At 35.8% G+C, this 25,472-nt stretch overlaps 2 protein-coding genes across 2 annotated transcripts in view; one reads left to right on the top strand and one right to left on the bottom strand.

Annotated features, from left to right (window-relative positions):
- Positions 1–25,472, bottom strand: part of mcm2 (minichromosome maintenance complex component 2) — a 97,448-nt gene that overhangs the window by 36,973 nt on the left and 35,003 nt on the right. The gene's annotated exons all lie outside the window — the stretch shown is intronic.
- The window catches only part of lmcd1 (LIM and cysteine-rich domains 1), a 28,651-nt gene continuing 3,187 nt past the window's right edge, over positions 9–25,472 (top strand). Inside the window, exons 1-6 of the mRNA XM_023296233.3 lie at positions 9–546; positions 14,521–14,606; positions 15,763–16,018; positions 22,532–22,681; positions 22,768–22,998; positions 24,367–24,585. Coding sequence (XP_023152001.1) covers positions 520–546; positions 14,521–14,606; positions 15,763–16,018; positions 22,532–22,681; positions 22,768–22,998; positions 24,367–24,585 — 969 coding nt within the window. The 5' untranslated portion in view covers positions 9–519. The remainder of the gene's footprint in view (positions 547–14,520; positions 14,607–15,762; positions 16,019–22,531; positions 22,682–22,767; positions 22,999–24,366; positions 24,586–25,472) is intronic.

Genomic DNA, 25,472 nt, shown 5'->3' with positions numbered 1-25,472 from the left:
CAGTCCAGTCAGGCCTCAGGTGGTTCTGGAGCTCAGAGAGGAACTGAACCGAAGACGCAAATCTGTCTGGAGCTGAGTTCAACACAGAGTGGAAAAAAACAAACAAAAATCACTTCCGGGAGCAAAATCAGGAGGTGAAGAAACCTGCAAGGAGGGAGGAGGAGGAGACGAGTTTAACAGGGAAGAGCTGGGGGAACATTAGAGGAAGGAGAAGGTGAGTTTAGCTGTTGCTGAGGCAGAAAAAGGAGAGAAAACCAGCTGAGAAAAAACCTGAGGAAGCTTTAAGAACCCTGAAGAAGCTTTAAGAACCCTGAAGATCCCTGGAGAAGCTTTAGGAAATCTGAAGAACCCTGGAGAACCCTGACAGAGGCCAGCTGTGGGTGGATGAGCGTCCTAGACGGTGGAGCTGCTGTGGGCTGAGCTGTGGGCGGGCAGAGAGGAAGTGTGGTTGGCAGGAGAGGAATTTAAAGCCTCATTGTTCTGGGAGCAGTGAGCCGAGCAGCCTAGGAGTCGACCGACATGGACGTGAGCTCAGCTGTGGAGAAGGTAAAGAACATCTGCATGTGTTCAGATACAGATGTGGAGGTCAGAGGTCATGGAGATAGATGATGGTGGAGGTCTGGAGGAACTCTTAACTTTATAATGAGGAGACTTTAATGAGTTCAGGTGATCTTTAATGATAGATACACTATAAAAAGTTAACTTTTTATAACTTTAATTGTAATGTCTTTTAACAATTTACTGATTCTAATCAATAGAATCACAAAAAACAAGTTTTTATCTACATGTTAACTCTAAAAAACTGACTTTTATGTCAACAATTTGGTTTGAAATTAGTTCAACCCTCTTGCTAGATTCGTTTCTCAGGAACAGCAAACCACAAAATTCCAACAAACATTGTTTATATCTCATTGTTAACTCTATTACTAATGATTTCTATTAATATTTAGTTCAGTGGTGTTCTTTACCTCTCATAGATCACGGTTCAATAGGGATAATTCACTCATTTTTCATTTTAAAAAGTGCATTTTTTAATGTACATTGGAAAGACCTACATATAAAATGCAATAGTTTACATGATTTTTTTTTTTTTTTTTTTTTACATTTTGATTGTTTGAGAGTGATGCTGATAAATGAACACAGCTTTTCACTTCAGGTAAGTTTACAAATATGTAATTTTATATCTTAACTACACTATTAAGTAAAGCAGAGGAAGTTTCATACCGAAAAAGTACTTTAAACTATTTTTTAAAGATTTTTTTCACTTTAAAATGGGTTGATTTGACCCGCAGGAGGGCTAAAAATCTAAAAAACATAGATATTAAGGAATGAAAGACAATACGTGTTAAACTGTGTGATTGTTTTGTAGAAAAAGATTATATATGTTGAACATATTTAATATTTAAAATGATTAATAATGATTTTTATTGTTAATTTACAGATTTCTGTATTTTGTTAAATTACACATAATATCTAGTCAAATTATGGAAAAAATATTTATATAAAAATATTTAAAATATTCAATATTTAAAATGATTAATAGTAATTTTTAGTGTTAATATACAGATTTTCCTGTTTGATTAAAATACAGATGATTTGACAGGTGTAAATAATGTCCACAGCAAACAGTATGTTGTTCTTTTACATTTCTTTTCTCAAAATTTATTAACATTTTTATTTTGCTGTATGTAAATCAGCTAAAAATATTGTTATTTTACTGAAATGTACTGATATCTGGAAAAAAATTAAGCATTGTAAAATGTTTTTTTAACACATTTCTCTATTTTTGTCAAGCAATAGTATGAATATAAAAGTCATTTGTTCTTTTGCAACATTCAACTGTAAAATTACACGATTTTAAAATGTTTAAACTCAAAATAATTATTTTTCAAATTGTCTATATTAAGGATTGAATTATTTTTTTCTGTTGTTTTACAGATTTTTACCTATTATGTTGAATTACATATAATATCTGGTAATACCACAGAAAAAAAGGTTAATTAATAAGAGGAAGGAAAAATGACAAAAGAAATGTCATTAATTTTCAGGTATTTGCTGTCATTTGCATTGTTTTAGGGAGGTTTTGTGATTTTTGGAATGTTTACCTTCAAGCTCAGAGAAACATCGCACAATTTCTCTCATTTATTCATTTTTGAGATGGCTTTTACTCTATTCTGTAACTAAAAAATAGTAATAATAATCAGGTTAAAGTGTCTCACACTTAATGTTGGTTAATTCGTCCATTTAAAGCTCATCTCAGCCACACTCACCTTAACATGCTCTTACAGGCGTATTTATCGTCCTTTTGAACAAGAAGTTTGAATCTCTTGTAATTAATTTATGTTTTTTAATTTCCATTTCTGCAGTTTATGTCATCTAAAATGAAAATAATAGTGTTCTGTCACTTTAAGCAGCAGTTTTTCATGAATGTGACAAATCTATGGTTTATTCCATAAAGCTGAGACGTGAAAACACGATCATCAGTTAAACTGGAGCAGAAACAGTTTGTGCTGCTCCACCCATTCACAGAGAAAATGAAGCCTGAATGTTCTGGATGTGAAGTTAAAGATGGCCCTGGATCATGAGTTCTGTCATTTAATTAGTTATGTCTGTTTTGATTGTTCTTTCTTGATTTAGGACAAATTTGTAGAAGAAGTGAAACATGGTCATCTTACAAACCTTCAAACTGCTGTTAAATATGAGGGAAAAGAGTGTTTTAGCAGCAAAATTTACTTTTACATTTGTCTACACTGTAAAAAATGGCATTTTAAAGCAGTTTTAACAGTAATTTTTTCATCATTTTATTGTTATTTTAAAGGTCTTTCCAGTTTTGCTAAATCGCAGATAATATCTAATGAAATCACAGAAAAATAGGTAATAATTTACATGTTGACTGTAAAAAAAATAGTACTCAAAGTGTCAAAATATTATATTTATATTTATACATATAGCACTGAGTTCTCTTACAGTGTTTCAGTTTAAAATTGCACAATTTTACTGTATTTGAATGAATAATAATATTATACAGATAGTTCCTGTTATTTGAAAAAAAAATTATGTAAAATAAGGATTGAAAAATATCTTTTAAAAATGTAGCTGTCATGTTAAGGAGTTTCTCAGTTTTGCTAAATTATAGATAATATTTGGTAAAATTATTTTTAAAAAATAATTTTAATTTCCATTTTGACTGTAAATAATAATTTTTTAAAAAGATTAAAACAGTAAATTATTTCTTTATCAAATTATGTATTATTACAAATATTAATTTGTTCTTTCACAACATCTGATCTTAAAATTACACTGTTTCACTGTATTTAAATCTTCCATCCATTCATCCATTATCTATACACCGCTAGGGTCGTGGGGGGGGGGGGGGGGGGCTGGAGTCTATCCCAGCTGACTCAGGTGAAGGCAGGGGACACCCTAGACAGGTCACCAGTCTGTCACAGGGCTACATACAGAGACAAACAATCACTCTCACATTCACACCTACGGGCAATTTAGAATAATCAATTAACCTCAGCATATTTTTGGACTGTGGGAGGAAGCCGGAGTACCCGGAGAAAACACACGCATGCACAGGGAGAACATGCAAACTCCATGCAGAAAGATCCCGGGAAAGCCGGGACGCAAACCAGGGATCTTCTGGCTGCAAGGCGAAAGTGCTAACCACTACACCACTGTGCAGCCCCTGTATTTAAATCTGTTATAATATAATATAAATACTTCATTTATATGAAAGAAAATTAAAAAACAGTAAATATTTTTACATGTAATTTTTCAGATTTCGTTTTTTGTTAAATTTGTTTTTAAAAAACTAAACAAAAAAATGATAAAATAAATAAATAAATAAACATAAACAAAAAACATTGGCCAAAATGTTCACGTCAAATATCTAGTTGAAATCTGTTTGAAAATTTAAAAAACAATGTTAACAAAATAATGACTGGAAGATAGTAAACACATTTTTAAATGTTATTTTACAGATATTTTCCTTGTTTTACTAAATTATAGATAATATCCAATAAAATTAGTTGAAAAAATGTTTATTTAAATGTTAATTACGAAAAACCAAATCTGTAAATTATTTCTGCATAAAATCTGTATTTTTACAAAGATTTCTTTGTTCTTTTACCACATTTGACTGTAGAATTACACTGTTTTATTTTATTCAAATTAATCTTATAATATATAAATATTTTATAGACATTTGCAGGTATTTTGATTGGATTTTACTGTTTTGATGCCACATATTGCAGCACTTTCATGTATTTTTCTGGCAGCCTGTCTACCAGACGTTTAAGTGTATTTTTAAGTGTATTTTAGCATCAAATAGTATCTTTTCCCCCATTTGTTAAAAAAAAAACATAATATTGCTGTTATTAAAGGGCCACTGGCCAACACTTTAGTTTACAACAACCAAAAATGCAGACTTTTTAATCATCTTTCATTCACTTCAGCTTATTTTTTATGCATGTTCTGCAGTTAGAGATATTTTAATACCGGTTTGGATGAATCTCTGCGCCTTGTTCACATACATGAAACAGTTTTAGGTTTGACTTTAATCCAGAACCACGAGGCTCTGATCCACTGATCCTCCTTTAATTCGTCCTCTGGTCCGAGAACCTGACGGATCAGCGTCACCTGTTGAGGTTTGATCCCGACTTCTGGAAAAAGTGTTGTCACAGGATGGAAATAACCTGCAGGCTGCAAACACAAACACACAGCGGGTTAGTGTGTTGTAACTGCAGCCAAAATACTCAACAAAAATCAGACTTAAACAGCAATTTATTTAAATTATCGGCTATTCTGTCGCTTATTTTCTCACTAACTCTTTCCTGTAACGTGTGAATGTTGGTGTTTGCATTTCTTTACATGTGAAATAATTTAACTAAAGTCATATAAATGCAGCTGAAAAAACCTTTAGCAACTTATAAGCTACAAATATTTGCAATTTGTGATTCTAAACCCTTTTTGTATGGCAAAGTGCACAATTCCCACAAATAAATCTATGTATTTTCATATAAACTGTCTCAAAAAAGGGTAATATTCAGCAGCCAGAGTGCAAAAAATATTCTCAAATAACAGAAAATGAGCATTTCATGATAATAAAATAATTTTCTGTAATTAATATACACATTTTAGCCTTAATTTTACCTGATATTGTCTGTATTTTGTAATATTTTGGTGGCAAAACTGTGTAATTAATCAAAATATCTTCATTTAATAAACAAATATATGTAAATTGTGTGTTTGTCTAAATCTTAGAAATCTATTTACAGTTGTAAAATCCAATTTAACAGTTTCTTCTTTGGAATAAATACAAATTATTTGCAAAGTTTCAATACATTTGTTTTCAATTTTCTTAATAAAATAAGACATTTAATGGGTAGTCCACAGTTACTGTTTTTCTAAGGTATTTTACATGAGACTTGTAAATTCACGGTCAGTTTTTGCAATTTTATTGAGATCTTTGTATATTTTTAAAATGTAAAAAGTCTGTAACATTAAAAAAAATACTAAAATGAAGTTTCATTTTACAGCGTATCAAACTGGAAACTGGTGAAAAATATATCAATGTAAAATCCATTAATATTCATATTTTAGCCTTAATTTGACAGTAGATTGTCTGTATTTCTGGGGATTTTTCACCTTTAATTAAGGATATGTACATGTGTAAATACAATGAAATTACCTCCGAAAGTAGATATTATTTATAGATATCATGCATGGATGAAAGTGTGTTAATTGAACATTTTTGTTGTGAAATTATACAAAACATCATCTACAAAACATATATATGTAGAAATATCAAACCCATACTTCTTTTTCTATTAATTGTCACTCATTATGTCTAATTTTAGAATTATATTTCCTTTATCAAACTGGAATTTAACTGTTCCATCTAATAAATGATATTTTCTTTAAAAAATATTTGTGAAATTCAGGTAAATCTCAAATGTATTTTAACAGTCATTTCAATTTTTTTTTAAATGAAAAAAAGAAATGTAAAGATTTTTCTGACACTGGTAGATACTACTACTACTACTACTACTACTACTACTACTACTACTACTACTACTACTACTAATAATAATAATAATAATCACAATAGTAGTAATAAAATATAAACACTTTAAAAATTACATCTTTTTTCTGTGTGTAAAGCTGAAAATTGTCTATAAAAATGTAAAAAAATTGAAAATGTAATCATTTAAATCATACTAGATTTAATTTAAAACATCAAAAATTGCAATTTTCAAATAAAATGTGTATTAAATCTACTTTACCTGCAAGAGGATGAATAAATTAAGTCATTTGTGCTTCAAAATTTTTCAATTTAAGCCAGATTCTGGGATGTTTACATGAGAAATTTCAACGCATTAAATAGATAAATGTAAAGTCAGGCAACCAAACAGACACAAAATACACTAAAATGCTAGGAAATAATATTTAAAAACCTTTAAAAATTTTCTGAAGCATCTGGAAATGTCATTAAATTGTCAGTTTTGTTCAATAAATGTTCAAACGATATGAGTTTACCACCACATAAAACTAATAAAAGCAATAAATCCTCTTTAAAAACAAGCTGTAGCTACAAAATGTTTCTGCTTTAAAAATCAACTCATACATGAATCAGCTGAAAGAAACACTAACACTGGATTCAGTTTCACCTTCTGTCCAGTTTTTCTCCCGTTTATTTCCACTTTGTGCTGCTGCTGGAATCTGCAGCTCGTTTGCAGCTCATTTAGTTTTAAATCTGGGCAGCAGGAAATTCATCGGATGCTTCACGTCAGAGTTCCTGGCTATGATTCAGATTATCAGCAGCTTTTTTATCTTGCAGCGTTTCCTCTCCACATAGTCGACATGTTCAGAATTTCTCTCCTTATCTGCCTCTAATTTTAGAGCCACCACGTTTCCTCAGAAAGAATCAGTTTTGTGCCCTGCATCATTTGTTACAGAATAGAATAGAATAGAATAGAATAGAATAGAATAGAATAGAATAGAATAGAATAGAATAGAATAGAATAGAATAGAATAGAATAGAAAAGATCTTTATTGTCACTGTTACAGAAAACAATGAAAATCGGTTTGGTACTCTCTGAATTGCAGCATTGAAAATAGACTATATAACACACTAAAAATATATACAACATAAGAGCAATATGCAATACGGAAGCGGTTCGTGGTTAGAGACCTGCTCTACATATGATTATTGCACATGAAATATGGATTGCACTGACTCATAAATATTGCACTTGCAGGTATGTGGTATTGTCGTTCAGGGGGGAGGGAGCAGACATTTGACAGCTTGTTTGAGTCTGTTGGTTTTGACTCTAAGTGTCCTGTAACGTCTACCTGAGGGGAGGGAAGAGAACAGAGAGTGTCCTGGGTGTGATGGGTCTCTGGTGATTCCCCTGGCTTTCCTCTGAACTCTGCTGGTGTAAACGTCTCTGAGGGGAGGTAGTGTGGTCCCAATCACCTGCTCTGCTGCTCTCACTACCCATTGCAGGTCCTTCCTGTCTTCTGCAGTGCAGTAGGTGAACCACACTGTACAGCAGTAGGTCAGGAGACTCTTAATGGTGGAGCGATAGAAGTTTATGAGCAGCTTTTGGGGGAGATGAGCGTGACGCAGCTTCCTGAGGAAGTACAGTCTCTGTTGGGCCCTCCCCACCTGGTGTCCGCAGAGATGTGGACCCCTAGGAACCTGAAGCTCTCCACCCTCTCTACCTCCTCTCCATCAATGTAGAGGGTGGAGTGCTCAGTTCGCTTGGATCTTCTAAAGTCCAAGACCATCTCCTTGGTCTTTCCAGTGTTGAGGTTCAGGTTGTTGTGGTGACACCATCGTCGCAGATGCTGGACCTCCTCCCTGTAGGCTGATTCATTGTTGTCTCTAATCAGTCCTATGATGGTGGTGTCATCAGAGACCTAGACTGAAGTATTTAAGGCTTTTATTTCTTACTGGAAAAACTTTAAGGATAAAATGTGGCTGCAGACAAAAAGAAAACAAGAAATCTGTAATTTATTAAACAAATTTAAGTGAAATTACAGAAATTTCAGAAATTGCATGTAATTTTAGGAATATATTTACAGTGTTTAACTTGAATTGAACACTTTTTTTCTTGTAATAAAAACAAAACAGAAATATTTGTGAAATTAATATCTATTTCTAAATGGATTTCAGCAATATTTTCTTAGCAAAAGCAATAATAATATTTTTCAAAAAAATTCTATTTATAACCATTCAGTGTTATGTTTCTGCCACCATATCCTCCCTTTCTGAATCCTATAGAAGAATTCTTCTCTACATGGAGGTGGAAGGTATATGAGTGGCAGCCATACTTTGGGAAAATCTCTTGCAATCAGGGGTCTTGTCATGTGGTGATGTTTCTGTTGATGCATGTCAGGGCTGGATCAGACACATTAGGTCCTTCTTTCCAGAGAAAACATAGCTTGTGATGATGATGAGGTCCTGTGGTCTGACCAGGCTGAAAGAATTGATGCAAATGTGGTGTAAATATTTGCATACTGTACTGTGTACAATACAGTGCTGTATTTTTTGTCTGTTGAGACTCTTCGCTGTGTCACGTCTCAGGTTGAAAAACTGGTTTAATTCTTGTTTACGAGAACTTTTGAGTCACTTCTGTTGTAATTCTGACTCACATGTCTGACTAGAAACTATAAAAACATCATTAAAGTGACTAGTTGTAGCAGAAGGTTACTTTAAAGCTAAATCAGACCTGAGGAGGCTGTTCTGACCTTCTGCTGCTGCTGAAATAACAAATGGTCCAGAGGGAGTTAACGAAGCTGCAGCTGTTTCTGTTCACTGAGACCTTTTCAGCTCATCGTCCGTCTGTTGACACCTTTAGACACTCATCTGTCTTCAGTCTTTGTAAATACACTTGTCTGTGCTCTGATAATAAGATGCCGCTCCACAATTAACCCCCTAACAGACATGAAGCAGCACAGGAACATGTTTCTGTCTTGTTTAGATGCTACAAGTCAGACTGTGATAAATTATGAAGATACAGACAGTAAATGTTTCACTGAACTTAGCATAAAGACCCTTTACAGTTTATATCTGGTTTGGTTAAATCTGTACAAAAACGTTGATGTAAAAATAAACAATTTAACTTGAAGGAGGTTACTGCACATTACAAGAAAACAAAGCAAAGCAAAATTATATAATATAATAGAAGATACAGTAAAATAAAACTAAATAAAATAAAGGGTTATAAAAATAAATTTAATTTAATAAAATAACAATAATAAATTATGTAAAAAAAACAATAATTTAACATGAAGGAGGTTATTGCACGTTAACATAAAATGAAATTAAATAAAACTAAATAAAATAACGATAATAAAATAAAATAAAACAAAAGGAACAAAATTAAGTAAAAGACAGTAAAATAAAATAAAATTAAATAACAATAGTAAATGTCTATGAAAAAACCAACAATTTAACATGAAGGAACTTATTGCATGTTAAAATAAAACAAAATGAAATAAAATACACTAACAGATAATAAAATAAAATAAAATTAAATAACAATAATAAATGTCTATGTAAAAACCAACAATTTAACACAAGGAGCTTATTGCACATTAAAATAAAACGAAATAAAATAAAATATACCAACAGATAATGAAATAAAATAACTAAACTAAATAACTAAAATAACTAAATGAAAGATAATAAAATACAACAAAATAAAATAAAATGAAATGAAATGAAATAAAATGAAATGAAATAAAATAACATAACAGATAATAACAATTACAGTATTTTTTTGCTCACTCACTGCAAGAATATTATATTTTTATTTTTATTTTGATGGGATGTTCATTTCCAATATGTCACCGTATAATTGGTGCTCCAGCTCTAAGAATTTTGCTGTTTATTGGTGATTTTAAATTTTTTCTCCCTGTTGTTTTCTTACACTTTACAAATTAAAAAAATAATATATATTGGGTTATTTATGAGCTTTAGGTCTTTATTGGATTTGGCCGGAGCGATGCTAAGCTAACTGGCTAACTGAAGGGTCTTGATCTCCAGATTCAATGAATTTCCCCTATAAAAAAGTCCAGTTTTTCCTTCAGTGATATTTTTGGACACTGGTGCTATTTTAGCTGCATGTTTACTGTTTGTGTTTGGTGTTGTTTGTTTTTTTACATGATCTTTGTGCAGTTTTCAAAGTTTTTCCCAGTTTGGTGTTGGAGACTGGTTGGTTCAACATCTGGTAGAAACCTGAAACCAGAACAGAGGAGGTTGTTGTAGCAGCTCGGCTCATTGTTCTGTATATAGTCAGACTCTTACGTATGTGATGGACTCCCTGGGGTTGGTTAGAACCTGCTGACAGACGGACAGACGGCCCACCTGTCAGGACAAACAGCAGCCTGGTTCAGGTTTCCTGCCAGCGGCTTTAAAAACTGTCCGTCATCGCCCACATGTTGGTCTCTCTGTAGCTGTGAGGACATTTGAACTGTCACTGTGCATCAGTCCACCTCCTACTGTCATTTATAAAAACCACAGTTAAATACCAAACAGTCCAGATAACAGAATAGTTTGGCTCCAAAACGAACTAAAAGTCCAGCAGCCAGAACAAACACAGGATGAGTGATGCCTCGGAAAGAGTCCGAGTGTTGAAACTGAACCAAATTCAGGTCATTACATGTTTAAAAAAACAAAAAGTTGCGAAAATCAGGCAGGACGGAGGTCAGAAAAACATATAAGAAACAGCGGAATGCTGCAACATTCCAAAAACAGTGAAAATGACGTCAAATGTTTGTAAAATTCTATTTTTAGTGGATTTAATAAATAAAATTGTGTGATTTTGTGGCCATACATTGTAAAAGAACAAATTACTGGAAGTTTTTCATTTGATATTATTATTGTTGTTATTATCTAGAATTTAACAAATCTATTAAAAAAAAAACAGTTTAAAAATTATTTATAGTCATTTTTCAGTGCTTATTATACGTATTTTCTCTTCCAAATAACGTCAAATATTTGCAAAATTAGATTTTTATAATTTTGTGCGTTTAATTAGTGTGATATTGTGGTCACACTGCAAAAGAACAAATTAGTCCACATTATTATTATTATTATTATTATTATTATTATTATTATTATTATTATTATTATTATTATTATCTGTCATTTAGAAATTCTGTAAAAAACAAAGCAGTTTAAAAATAATTTTTTAGTCTTTAATATTTGCAAAATAAATAAACTTCCCATTTTCCAGTGCTTAATATATATATATTTTCTCTTCCAAATAATGTCAAATTTGTGTAAAATAATACATTGAAATACTGTGATTTTGTGGTCATACATTATAATTAAATTACTACTAATTATTATTATTATTTGTAATTTAACAAAATGGGGAAAATCTGTAAAGTAACAGTTTAAAAGCAGATGGGCCATTCTTCATGTATTATTATGCATAATTTTTCTTTTGAGTAAAGACAAATATCTGTAAAATTAGATTTGTGACTTATTTAAACTATTAAACTATTTGTAAAAATACAGATTTTTGATGTTGACTTTATTTACAGTGTTAGTCTGTTTTTACTCATTGTCTGTAATTTAACAAAACCAGATTGATCAGATTTTTTTTTTTTTTTACCAGATGTTTTTGTTACCAGTTATTTTTTTACCAGGTATTTTTTTCCAGGTGTTTTTTTTAACCAGGTGGGTTTTTTTTTTTTTTTTTTTAAACCAAAAGGTTTTTGACAGTGTAACAGCATTAACAGTGTGAAGTCCAGATGTGGATCTGTAGTGTTTGTGAGGACAGTGATGTTGATGATGTCACTGGGCGGACCAATGAGATCATCCATCCTGTGTTTGTATTAGTGTGTGTGTGTGTGTGTGTGTGTGTGTGTGTGTGTGTGTGTGTGTGTGTGTGTGTGTGTGTGTGTGTGTGTGTGTGTGTGTGTGTGTTCTTCCTCCCACGCAGACTCTCTTGATAAATGTTAAAAAAAAACATTGTCTCTTCTTTCTCCTGCGTCTTCATCATTATCGTTACTCCAGGCTGTCAGAAGATTATTTTATCTTCTCTGTGACACAAACATCTATCAGAATAAAGACATTTTCTTATATTTTCACCAAACAAACAACTGCTGCCACGACTGGTTCTTTCTTTTAGGTTAAACTGGAGCGTCACATTTCATGTTTATTCCCTGGATCCTGGGGGATAATTTAGGTTTTATTGCACAGAAGATGTTATCAATGACAAATTACATTTTAAAGACCTTCCTGCAACGTTAAACAAAGGTTTAAAATTTTGCCTGCGATACTGAGGTAGATCATTATATCTTTAAAACATTTCCCACAGTGTTAGATGATACCAAAGGTTCTCAGTGTGTAAAGAACATTTTTATCCTTTATCCTTTCACCTTCGAGATGTAAGATGAGACTTTATTATTCCATCCATCCATTTTCTTCCACTTATTTGGGATCAGGTGACATAGGCAGCAGACGAAGCAGGTTGTTCCAGACATCCCGCTCCCCAGCAGCGCTTTCCAGCTCTTCCTGGGGGATCCTGAGGCGTTCCCAGGCCAGACAAGATATATAATCCCTCCAGCGAGTTCTGCGTCTGCCCTGGGGTCTCCTCCCAGGCGGACGTGTTCAGAAAACCTCCAAAGGAAGTCTCCCCAGAGGCATCCAAATCAGATGGCCAAACCACCTCAACTGGCTCCTTTCGACATGAAGGAGCAGTGGCTCTACTCTGAGTTCCCTCCGGATGTCTGAGCTCCTCACCCTATCTCTAAGGCTGAGCCCAGCCACCCTACAGAGGAAGCTCATTTCAGCCGCTTGTATCCGCGATCTTGTTCTTTTGGTCACTGCCCAGAGCTCATGACCATAAGTGAGGGTTGGAACGTAGATGGACTGGTAAATCGAGAGCTTCGTCCTGCAGCTTGGCTCCCTCTTCACCATGACGGTTCAGTACAATGTCCGCATTACTGCTGACGCTGCACCAATCCACCTGTCCATCTCTCACTCCATTTTCCCATAACTCGTGAACAAGATCCCGAGATATTTGAACTCCTTCGCTTGGGAAAGCAACTCCGCCTCAACCCAGAGGGAGCAGTCCACCGGTTTCCGGCAGAGAACCATGGCCTCGGACTTGAAGGTGCTGATCCGCATCCCCGCCACTTCACACTCCGCCGCAAACCACTCCGGTGCTGCTGAAGGTCACAGTCTAAGGAAGCCAACAGAACCACATCATCTGCAAAAAGCAGAGATGCCATCCTGAGGCCCCCAAACTGGACACCCTCCTCACTCCGACTGCACCTTGAGATCCTGTCCATGAACACCACAAACAGGATCAGAGACAAGGGGCAACCTTGGTGGAGTCCAACACCCACTGGAAACGTGTCTGACTTTGTGCCGAGTATGTGGACACAGCTCTCACTTTGGTTGTACAGGGACTGAATGGCTCGTATCAATGAGCCCAGTACCCCATACTCCAGCAGTACCCCCCCACAGAGGCCCTCGGAGGACATGGTCGTAGGCCTTCTCCAGATAGACAAAACACGTGGTTGAACTCCCATGACCTCCTCAGCAGCTCTGCAAGAGTAAAGAGCTGGTCCACTGTTCCACGACCGGGACTGAATCCGCATCGTTCCTCCTGAATTGGAGGTTCGACAATCTTTTGGAGCCTTCCTTCCAGCACCCTAGAGTAAACCAACCCGGGGAGGCTGAGAAGTGTGATACCCTGGTAGGTGGAACACACTCTCTGGTCCCCCTTTTTGAAAATGCTAAGCACCACCCTGGCCACCACGTGTCAGCCAAGACTGTCCAACAATGTCCAGAGGCTTCAGCATCTCAGGGCGAATCTCATCCACACCTGGCGCCTTGCCATCGAGGAGCTTCTTAACTACCTCGGCAACCTCTGCCACAGATATGGACGAAGATTCCCCTGAGTCTTCAGGCTCAGACGACGTGTTTACTGGGTTCAGGAGTTCCTCAAAGGGTTTTTTCCACCGCCCAACAATGTCTCCAGTCTGGGTACTTGGGAACTTTATTAATCCCAAAGGAAATTCTTGTGCCAGACATCGCTCAGAAAAAAAGAAAATACACTGTCTAAAAAGTAGAAAAAGCATGGAATATATATATATATATATATATATATATATAAAGTACAAAATATAATCAAAGCTAGACTAGGACAGTAAGAAAGTAAAGCTTGTAATTATACTGAGGTAATAAATAATATCACACGTGATGAAATGAAATTGAAATGTCCAGGTAAGACAGTCTGGGAACTTTCTGCTGAAAACAATACGAAAACTTTGCAGAACTTTCTCATAATGTTTAAGAATAAAAGAATAAAATCCAGCTTTTGATTTATGCTTTAATTTAGACTTGATGTATTCGTGAACTCTAACCTTTGATGCTCACAAAGTTTCATGTAGAAATTCAACTAAACTCTACAGCTATCCTTCCTTTGAATAGAATATATAACAGAAATGGATCTATAACTGTGCTTCATTCTTATTTCCTCTCAGATGTCCATAAAGCAAAAGAGTTCAGCAGCAGCGATGTGTCTCGCATGTAAGGAGAGCTGCTCTGGATTTCAGCCACATTCTTGGAGGTATTGAACTCCCCCTTTTTTTCTTTCCTTTTCGTTTTCTCCCTTTGCCTTAACAACTAAATGAAAAGAAAAATCGTCTCCACACTCCTCCCACGGCGCTCTTTGGTTCTCTGCTCGTAAAGAAACATGACTGGGGATCAGAAGGGTGTTGGCTGGATGAGGAATAAACATGGAAACTGTGGAGAGGAGTGGCTGAATTAGGATGTTTTGTAATCCGAGAGCAATGCAGCAAGTCAATTTTAACAGATCCAGCCATGGATCATGCTACAGCAACTCCACCTGGTTGTAATGAATGTTTTTTTTTTATTATTTAAATACAATTCTAACAGTAAAAGCATTTCCAACTTTGCAGAAATAGTAGCTGTAGCTGCACTGTGAGCAAAGAAAATTTCATTTTCTGCTTCTCTTGCCGAATAAAACAACTGTAAAAACTTTATGGTGTGTTTTCAAGGCAGGAAGAAAGAGGTGTTTCTCTGACAGCTGGAGGTTTTCAAGACAAATAGTCTGCTGGTTGAATCATTAGTCCAAAAAAAAATGAACAGCCGTGTACATTAAGGTGCTTTTCCAGCAAAAAACTTTCAATCAGAGAACAGAGGACTGAGGCTAAAGATTCTGCTTTGAAAAAACACATTGAACATCCAATTTAGATCAGCTGATTTTCTGTAGATGATGCACTTCTATGCAAATCAGTGCAAGTAGAAAACAACTCAACATGACTTTTAACTCATTTTTGATTAATTTCAAGACCACTCTGTGTCAACACAGCCTGCAGTTCAGCCGAAAACTCTCAGAATTTTTGTCACATGACTGTTGGTCACAGCTGAGTTGTTAATAGCTACTTGGTTGCAGAGAGGATCGCAGGAATGTTAGTTATTTACAGAATCTGATTCGTAGAAACTGTTTATTTTTGGTGAATTTTTAAACAAAACACAGAGTTAAGAGATTTGGATTAAATATACCAACATTACACTTAAATTTTGTTGACCACACATTGCTGATGAGTAGTTCAAGAACTGCCAGAAAGTTGGAAATTTGACAATTTTTTCTTTTTTTTTTTTACAGTTCCTGGCTCTGATAAATGCCATCATTTTGCAGATATCTTTAAAAGCAACCTGCCTTGTGTTTCAGTTTGTTAACTCCTGTCTCCTTTGTCCAGGAAAGCCTGCACAGCTTGTGGATGCAGTACCGTCGATCACGCTCCTGGAGGGGACCTGGAGGACGACCAGCAGATGGGACGTCTACTGGCCGACTCCCCCTGTGCACATTTAACAGCGAAGGTTAAAGGAGGCGGCGGCCTTCGCATGTACAAGAGAAACCGGATGATCGTGACAAATCCGGTGGTGTCGCGCAAAGATCCGACCTTCAACACCACGACGTACGACTGGGCGCCAGCTGGACTCAATCAGAAACTGGTGAGGAAGCTGCAATCTGTATGAAGTTAGTAACTCTAAAGCTGCTTCATCAAACTGCAGCCTTGACCTGAACTGGCAGAACTGTTCACACCAAAGGTTGAATCAAACAGCATGGTCCAACTCCATTCATCAGCTACGAGGGTCCTACAAAAAGTCCTTGCCTTCATCAGAAAATGTCAAGAAGAATGGTTGTCCCTGCACTATTTTTCAACATTGTAGCTTTAGCAGCAAAACATACATAAAAAGCTGTCATAATGCTGCTTTTTATGTCGTAAACAGCCAAAAAAGTGCTGCTTATTGCACTGTTCTAATTGCAAAATCATTTTTTACACTGTCAAAAACCCTCAAAACCAAAAATTTTCTTGCCCATAATCAGAAAACAATTCAGGAGAAATATTTTTCTTGTATTATTTTTCAACATAACCACCTTTAACAGCAAAACATGCATAAAAAAACTGGCATAATGCTGCTTTTTATGTCGTCAAAAGTCAAAAAAGTGCTGCTTATTATACTGTTCTAATCACAACACACCTGGCATGAATTTATCTGAGGGTATTTTTGAAAGTTTTCGGCTTCTCCAGAAAACGTTACAGGAGAAAGATTATTCTTGCATTATTTAACGACATTGTCTCCTTTAACATGAATGCACTGGTCCACCAATGTTCAAGCTTCTATCCCTTCATGGAAAAAGGTCACGTCTTGCAGGGATGTGCAGAGATCTTTGGAGGGGCAGGTGCTCAAAGTGGAAAGGGGGCACATGGAGCATGAATTTGAAACCCCATACAGAAACATACCTTACAATATAACTGGCTGAATTGTAGCAACCCATATTCATGAAGAATGTAATATGGAATTACAACATACCATATCATTGTTTACACCTCATATCTTTGTTAGGGGGCAGTCTATGTTTGAATGATGGGGTACACTGAACAGCTTCCGTTGAGGGGGTTGGTGAGGAGGCTGCTGCTGATATCACTGGAGGTGGGTTGTATTGATCTGAGAGTGTAGACACTCTCAGTGGTGCAATGGTTAAGTCTCAGGACGACTGATCAGGAGGTCAGTGGTTCAAACCCTGACGTGGTAATAAGCAGCATTTCACAGTGCTATAATGTATTTGTGACAATTTATTATTTAGAAGTTGAATTTAGATCACCATCAGACACTGGACTGTTTAACTGTGGCTGCTCTTCCTGGAGTCCTTGTTTTAAATTTCATACTTTTTCCAGACATAAACTGTATAACCGGATTTGCTCCATGGTGCTGATTCATAATCTGCCCTTTATTATTCGTAGTGCTAATAAAATAAATAATAATTTTTTTTTAATGATATAGAAATCATGTATTTAAATGTATTTGTGCTTTTATTCAGTTTGACTATCCACTTTGCGCAAGACATCAAAATTATAAGTTATATATTTTATATTTATGCATATTATATTTAATTTGTCTATATATACAAATGTTATAAACAAGTACTGATATCTTTAAATGAGAGGTTGAGAAAATCGCAATTCAAATTCTTCTAATTATTATTGTTATTGTATTTATACTGCAATAGTCCAAAATTATGTAATTATGCATGTACATAGTTTTAGTGAAATAACATAACCTCTGCCTCATTATCTCTAGAAACACAGGAAACACACTGCAACTCACTGACAGTAAAATAATACATCTCTCTGATGCACTGTCCTCTGTGGGCTACCTGGTTGATCCTGCCAGTAGCATATGCTTGTCTCAAAGATTAAGCCATGCAAGTCTAAGTACACACGGCCAGTACAGTGAAACTGCAAATGGCTCATTAAATCAGTTATGGTTCTTATATCATACAATGCTTCATAGTTTAGTTTACAAGTATATACAGTGATCCCTCTCCACTTTTCATGGTCTCACTGTATCACGGACTTTTAAATTGTATATATCTAATTTTGTATCACAGATTTTTTTGTTATATCACAGGACTTTGTGATATATAGGTATTTTTATATATTTATTATTGAAATTATTTTTGTGGTAAAATAAGTATGTTCTAGCTTAAAAAATTAAAACAATATTTAAAAAATATTAAAAATATTAATTTCAACATATTAAAAGATTATTAAATCAAAATGAAATGTGTAGTGTTCAGCGCTGGGCTCTGATTGGCTCATTCTCCTCCGTCTGCCGTGTTTAGCAGCGCTCAGAATCTCACCTTGTCCATTACACATCGACAACTGATTGCTGTGCATTTAAGTGTTTACAAGAGCGTGGGGAGGGTTTATAAAGCCTTAAAATATATAATCAGAATAAAATAAGTATATGGTTGCTGCTTCTTTCGTCTATCGCGGAGCGTTCTGGAACCTAACCTCAGCGATAGACGAGGGATCACTGCACCATATTCAGCCTCCAGATACTCCTCAACAGCATGCATGACCTCATCATCACTCTGGAAATGGTGACTATGCAAGTGCAATTTCAGTTTGGGAAACAGACACAAGTCAAAAAGTAATAGGTCAGGTATACGTATTTACCTGTAAATTGTAAAGGTTTATATCATACAACACTTTGTTCACTCATTCAGCTGAGCTTAAATGTGTTTTAAATGTAGATTTCTCTGCGTCGATCGGCCTGAACTGTCTGGTCTCCATTAAAAACAGACTTGAGCATGTTTCAGGCTCCACAACCTATAATTACAGTGATGACAGACATTACTGCAGCTGAACTTGTAGAGACAGATCCAAACGCTACACTGATGGAGGCTGTATTCCAGATGTGCCTCAGACGGTCTTCAACATCTCGTTTGTTTTATTCGACTCCTTTGTTTGCTTGAGTTTTTAGGTGCAGCTCTAAATTGTTACTCACAATTTTAATGTGGTGAAATAATCTGACGACATACAGATGTGTCACTGACAACACCTGGACAGAGCAATGACGACTTCAGATTTGTTCAGTGAGCTCAGGTTTCAGTGGTGGGAAACTCTGAATAACAACAGTTAATTGTTTATAAAAAATATGGGGAGAAAAAAAGCTCCACTAAATTTTAAACTGCAGCAAAATTTGTATATTTTCAGGCCAAAGTGGTTCGAATTCAAACACCTAAAACTTGTACTTTTACAAATAGTAATTATTTCTGTAAAATTACACTTATTTAACTGTATTTCAATCAACTAAAGATATCATTTTACAGACATTTACTCTTATTTAACCCTTTCAACAGTTTTTTAAAAAAAATTATAGTATAGTTTATACAGAAGTTTTCTTTCAAAAAACAACAAATATCTGCAAAATAATGACATTTTTATGCTGATTTAAATGCTGCAAAAATATTGTGTAATACTACAGTTTAACTTGGCAACAGAACATATTACTATTTGTAAAAATACAGATTTTTTATCTCAACTTTATTTACAATTTTGGTCTATTTTTCTTTATAGTTAACATGTAAATTAATTGTGTTTATACATATATATTAATTACAGTAAAAAAAATTGTATAAGCAAACAAAAAAATATTTTTTAAGTACAGCTAAATTTGCTAATTTTCAGGTAAAACTGGTCCAAGTCCAAACACCCACAATTTGTACTTTCACAAATACGATTTTTTTTTTATTGTACAATGCGTGGCTGTAAAATTACACTGATTTACTGTATTTCAATCAATTAAAAATATAATTATTTTACAGACATATGCTGTTATTAAACCTATTCAACAGTTTTTATTATTTTTATTATTTTCATGCAATATTTTGCATGAAATTTTCCACCGAGGTTTGGAGGCGTTGATTAGAAATGCAAAATTAATAACGCTTCAGCTTGAGAGAAAGAAAGGAGGTCTCACTCTCCCAAATTTAAAGGAATATTTCTTAGCTGCTCAGTTGAGATATGTGATTAACTGGTGCGCAACAGAATATTATTCCAAATGGAAGCATATTGAACTTAACTATGATACATGCCAAGCCCAATCGAGACTTGGAGACAAAACTAGTTCACGGCCTAAAGAAGTTAACCCTATAATTGAAACAACCCTTAAGATTTGGTGGGAAATAGTGAATAAATTCAAGTGGGAAGGAGACTGTAAATTGTTGGTATGACCCTCGCATTCCCCTAAATTCACAAGCTTGATAGTACCATTCTAAGATGGGTGGATAAGGGAATCACACCTGTGTGTACTCTGAAGGGTCAGTGTTTAAATCTTTCGAGAAAGTAAATATTTAATTTAACTTGGATAACTCAGACCTGTTTAGGTACTTCCAATTAAGACACTTTTTTAATTCTGATATCAGGGTTCATTTATCACAAGAGGGCAGTGAACTAGTTGAAATGGTGAGAGGGGCATATAGAAAATTGCCATCAAATATTGTATTCAGACTATATAAATGTCTACATAACTGTAATAGGACTAACTCATTGTATGTAAAACAAAAGTGGGAAACTGAATTACAACTTAAAGTGTCAAAGGAAGACTGGCATTCTATTTGCCTTCAACCAGCTCCAGACAATGGAGGGAATATGGCTGGAAAAACATAATTAGGTATTTTATAACACCACACATCAAAAGTAAGCAGCTTGAAATTTTACAACCATGCTGGAGACTGTGGTAATATGGATGCCAATAATTCTCATGTATTTTGGACCTGTGCAAATGTTAGACCTTTTTGGGAGAATATTGCAAAGGTAATTGAGGAAATCTTTGGCTACAAGATATCAAACGATGCCACGGATTATGTAATTGGGTCTACCATCTAAAGAGGACGTACGTGTGGAGGATATCTACCTCTACAGAGTGATCTTGTTGGCCTGCAAGAAAACCATAACAAGGAACTGGATGAAAAATGACATTTTAACTGTGACACAGTGAAGAGAAATTATAGATGAAGGATGACTCATTATTTAAGGCTGACAATGGGCAAATTTGAGAAGAGATGGGAGAAATGGACACACTATATAACGCAGCTGTAAAATTTGTAAAATATCTGTTCTTACAACAGTAGCACCCCACTATGTTTGTTGTTTTTATTTGTTGCAAAATAAAATATGTTAATAAAGAGTTAAAAAAAAGCAAAATTAATAAAAATATCAAATTGAAACGTTAAAGTGAATAAATCAGTGAAAACCAGAACAGTTGGAGGTAAAATAAGATGCAGTTAAATAGCAAATTGCCCTAAAGGTAAAAGCGAGTCGAGCTGTAGATCAGTTTGCAAGTTGTTACAGGTTGAAGGTGAACAGTAAAACTGGAAACTCGGGTAAAAACTGCTGCAGCTGTGAAAACATACTCTGATCATTTAAGTGTTTATGATCAAGATCTGCATTAAAAGACAGCAGTGAAGTCATGTAAGGGGGTAAAAAAAAAACATAAATAACAAGAAAAGCACTCAGAGAGAGCAGTACTCCTCCAAAGCATCTCAGTCATTTCTGATGGATAAGCCCCGATAAGTCCACAGCAGTGGATTTGTAGTAGGATCGCAATCATGTGATCGTCAGCAGGCAGCTGAATTAATGTTCACTTGTTGTCATAGTTACAGTGACATCATGCCGCTATCTTGCCATGATACAGAAATCTTTAACAAATCCGTGGATCCAGACTATAAGTTGCATCACTGCCAAAATCTGATCACTTGGTCCTTGTGTCATTTCTGACTTTCCCTGAAAATTTCATCCAAATCTGCTAGTCCGTTTTTAAATAATGTTTCTAACAGACAGACAGACAGACAGACAAACCAATGGCAATCGTCAGATAACTCCGCCGTGTTCCTTGATGGAGTAACAAATTATAAATAAATCAAATCCAGCGTCTATCACTCTTTACAGAACATACAGCTCACAGTGATGAAAATTACTGACAAGTATAAAATGTGCTTTAAATGACGCTATATAAGATCTCTAAAAACACACACACAAATGCCTCAGTATTATCAATAATACATGGATATAACTGTGCGCATAGAGTGTTTCTTACTGCCCAATATAATATACACTACCATTCAAAAGTTTGGGGTCACTTAGAAATGTCTTTATTTTTGAAAGAAAAGCAGTTTTTCAATGAAGATAACATTAAATGAATCATAAATCCAGTCTAGACATTGTTAATGTGGTAAATGACTACTGTAGCTGGAAACAGCTGATTTTTAATGGAATATCTCCATAGAGGTACAGAGGAACATTTCCAGCAACCATCACTCCTATGTTCTAATGCTATATTGTGTTAGCTAATGGTGTTGAAAGGCTAATTAATGATTAGAAAACCCTTCTGCAATGATGTTAGCACATGAATAAAAGTGTGAGTTTTCATGGAAAACATGAACTTTTGAACAGTAGTGTAGAGTATTTCTTACTGCATACTGTCCAAAATAATATAATGTCCAATAATCACATTAAAAATTTCAGGAGCTATTTCTTTCTTTGCCTGAAGGTGGCGACATCATTTCACATCTTTATATCAGCCTGCTGAGTCATAATGTGCTCCTCAATCTGGAGTAAAAATCTAAAAGTTTCGGTAAATCTAACCAGACCTGAAACTCCCTGACCTCCTCAGGCGATGCAGTACATGGAGCTCCTCCCAGAGAGTCGACGTCCAGTTTCAGGCACCGATGGAGCTTTAGAGCGTCGCAGGCAGCTCCTCGGTCAGCTTCCTGCCTATGATCAGGACCCCATGAAGTGTCAGAGCCTCTCCACCGAGGAGGAGGTAAAACCGTGCTTATTAATAACAAGCTAATATCCGTTTTCTTTGTGGTTCATGAGGTGTTTTTACTTCTTCGTGTCTTTTTGCAGATTTCCTCCATGCTGCTGTTTGTGAAGCAGTACAAACAGGAGGCGCTGGGAGTCGGGGAGGTGGCTTTACCCGGGGAGGGTGGAGCTTTGAGGGAAGCAGCTGTTCAGAGGATGGCCAAGGAGGCCAAGAAGGATGCGGTGCAGCATCAGGACCACAGCTCGACCAATAGCAACGCCGCCTCCGCTGCTGGTTCCACCAATGGGACGGATGACGGCAGCAAGACTGAATACGTGAGTAAATAACCGACTTGTTGAAGCTTAAATCCTGATTATCTTAGGAAAATGGCCCACTGGGCAACTAGTTTCTGGTACTCTCTTACCGTGTCACAAAAATATCATGAAACAAACTAAACAGGTTCAGTTCTGCAGGTTGAAGTAAAAGTTCATATGTCGCTAAAGGTTTTTCTAAAGTCACACCAGAAACACATTAAATGTCCCATTTGGTGAAAATCTATTTCTTCAATCTTGCATTTTGTGCATCTTAAAAACTTGAAGATGTAAAATAGAAGCTGTGAGAATCAGAATCACAAATACTTTATTGATCTGCAAGAGGAAGCTGCTTATGCTGCTCAGTACTCAGATTCAAAGAGTTAGAAATTTAAGCAGCAGACGAAAACATCATCAACATATGACAAAAATATACACACGAGTAGAAAATATAAGCATAAAATATGAACATGTACATTGTACTAGGAAACAAAAAATATACAATGTAATAAGTAATAACAGAGTTATAACCGTGTTATTACACAGGTAAGAAGTGAATATGACTTAAATATGAAGACTAGTGCAAATTTTCTGCAGAATTTTATTCATTTTCTAGGCGTAAACTACAGAACCAATAATAATCCGGCAAGAAAATGTACAGCTCTGCCCCTTCACTGCTTCCAGGTGAACCAATCAGAATGAGCGGCTGATTTATTTACTTTCTGCTGCTGCTTCTGCTAAACTCTAAAATGTCCGAACCCCAACAAAACTCACCAAATGTTCTGCTGTAAGAATGAACACAAGAGTCTTCATGCATTGAAAGCATCTGAGAAACTGAACACCCAGTGGATTACTGGTATTATTGATGCTAATGTACTCACAAAAGGAAATGGCTAACATTAGCATTAGAACCTTAGCATTAGCCACAGCAATAGGAAAATGCTGTGGGTTAGCATGTCGTGCGACTATTGTGGCATTAGCATTAGCCACAACAATAGCCAAATCCTTACAGTTAGCCCATTGTATGGCTGATGTGGCTAACATTAGCTTTAGAACATTAGCATTAGCCACAATAAAAGGAAAATGCTGTGGGTTAGTATGTCGTGCGACTATTATGGCTTTAGCGTTAGCCACAAAAATAGCCAAATCCTTAGAGTTGGTGCATTGGGTGGCTAATGTGGTTAATATTAGCTTTGAAGGTCAGAAATGGTGGAAAATTTCATTTAAACCGAGGACTTGGTGGGTTTTCTGTCTTTCCATATTGCCTGTTGTGCTTCAGATTAGCTTAAATTCAACAGCTTTTTCCATCTGTTGGTTTCTCTCCTGCTCTCTGTGCTCACATAAATTACATTTTAATACAACCTGACCTTTTCACTTTCATTTTCTGTCTAGCGGTGCACCGGTTGCCAAGGCGAGGTGGAAAAGGAGAGTCCTGCTGTGTATGCTGAGCGTGCTGGTTACCATGACGCCCTGTGGCACCCAACGTGCTTTGTGTGCTCGGAGTGCGGCCAGGGATTGGCTGACCTGGTCTACTTCTGGTCCAATCAGAAGCTGCTCTGCGGGCGTCACTACTGTCAGACGGTTTGGTCGCGATGCTCCGGCTGTGACGAGGTGAGACTTCAATCCTACTGGCAGTACTGTATAAAACACTGCAATACTACAGTATATAATAATGTCAAACCACACACAACAATAGTCTTAAATGTTACATGCAATAAATAAGGAATATAACTTTGAGGTCTCAACTATTTCATGGCCACCTGACAATAAGACCAAATCCCAAGCAGCCACAAGAATCCAAAGCCCAATTCAGATTTTTATTGACACTCTTTTTAAGTATTTCACAGACATTCATGAATGCAGAATTCCATCTCTGAGCGCACAACACATCCAACCTTGAAGAAGATGTTTTACAGCAGCACAAGACCAAACGGGGTCCACTCCTGTCAGCTAAGAACAAGAAACTGGGGCTACAATTCACACAGGTTCACCAAGTCTGGACAACAGAAGATTGGAAAAATGTTGCCTGGTCTGATGAGTCTGTTTCAGCTGCAACATTCAGATGGTCAGAATTTGGAGTAAACAGCATGAAAGCATGGATCCATCCTGCCTTGTGTCAACGGTTCAGGCTGCTGATGGTGGTATAATGGTGTGGGGGATATTTTCTCGGCACACTTTTGGTTTCTTAAGACCAACTGAGCATCATTTAAACCCCACAGCCTTCCTGAGTATTGTTGCTAACCATGTCCATCCCTTTATGACCACAGTGTATCATCTTCTAATGCTACTTCCAGCAGGATAATGCTCCATGTCACAAAGCTCAGATCATCTCAAACTGGTTTCTTGAACATGACAATGAGTTCACTGTACTCCAACAGCCTCCACAGTCACCAGATCTCAATCCATTAGAATCTTTGGGATGTGGTGGAACAGGAGAGTGGCATCGTGGATATTCAGCCGACAAATCTGCTGTAACTGTGTGATGTTATCGTGTCAAT

The sequence above is a fragment of the Amphiprion ocellaris genome, chromosome 5, assembly GCF_022539595.1.
Source record: "Amphiprion ocellaris isolate individual 3 ecotype Okinawa chromosome 5, ASM2253959v1, whole genome shotgun sequence".
NCBI lineage: Eukaryota > Metazoa > Chordata > Actinopteri > Pomacentridae > Amphiprion > Amphiprion ocellaris.
This window is presented reverse-complemented; position numbering and strand designations above follow the sequence as displayed.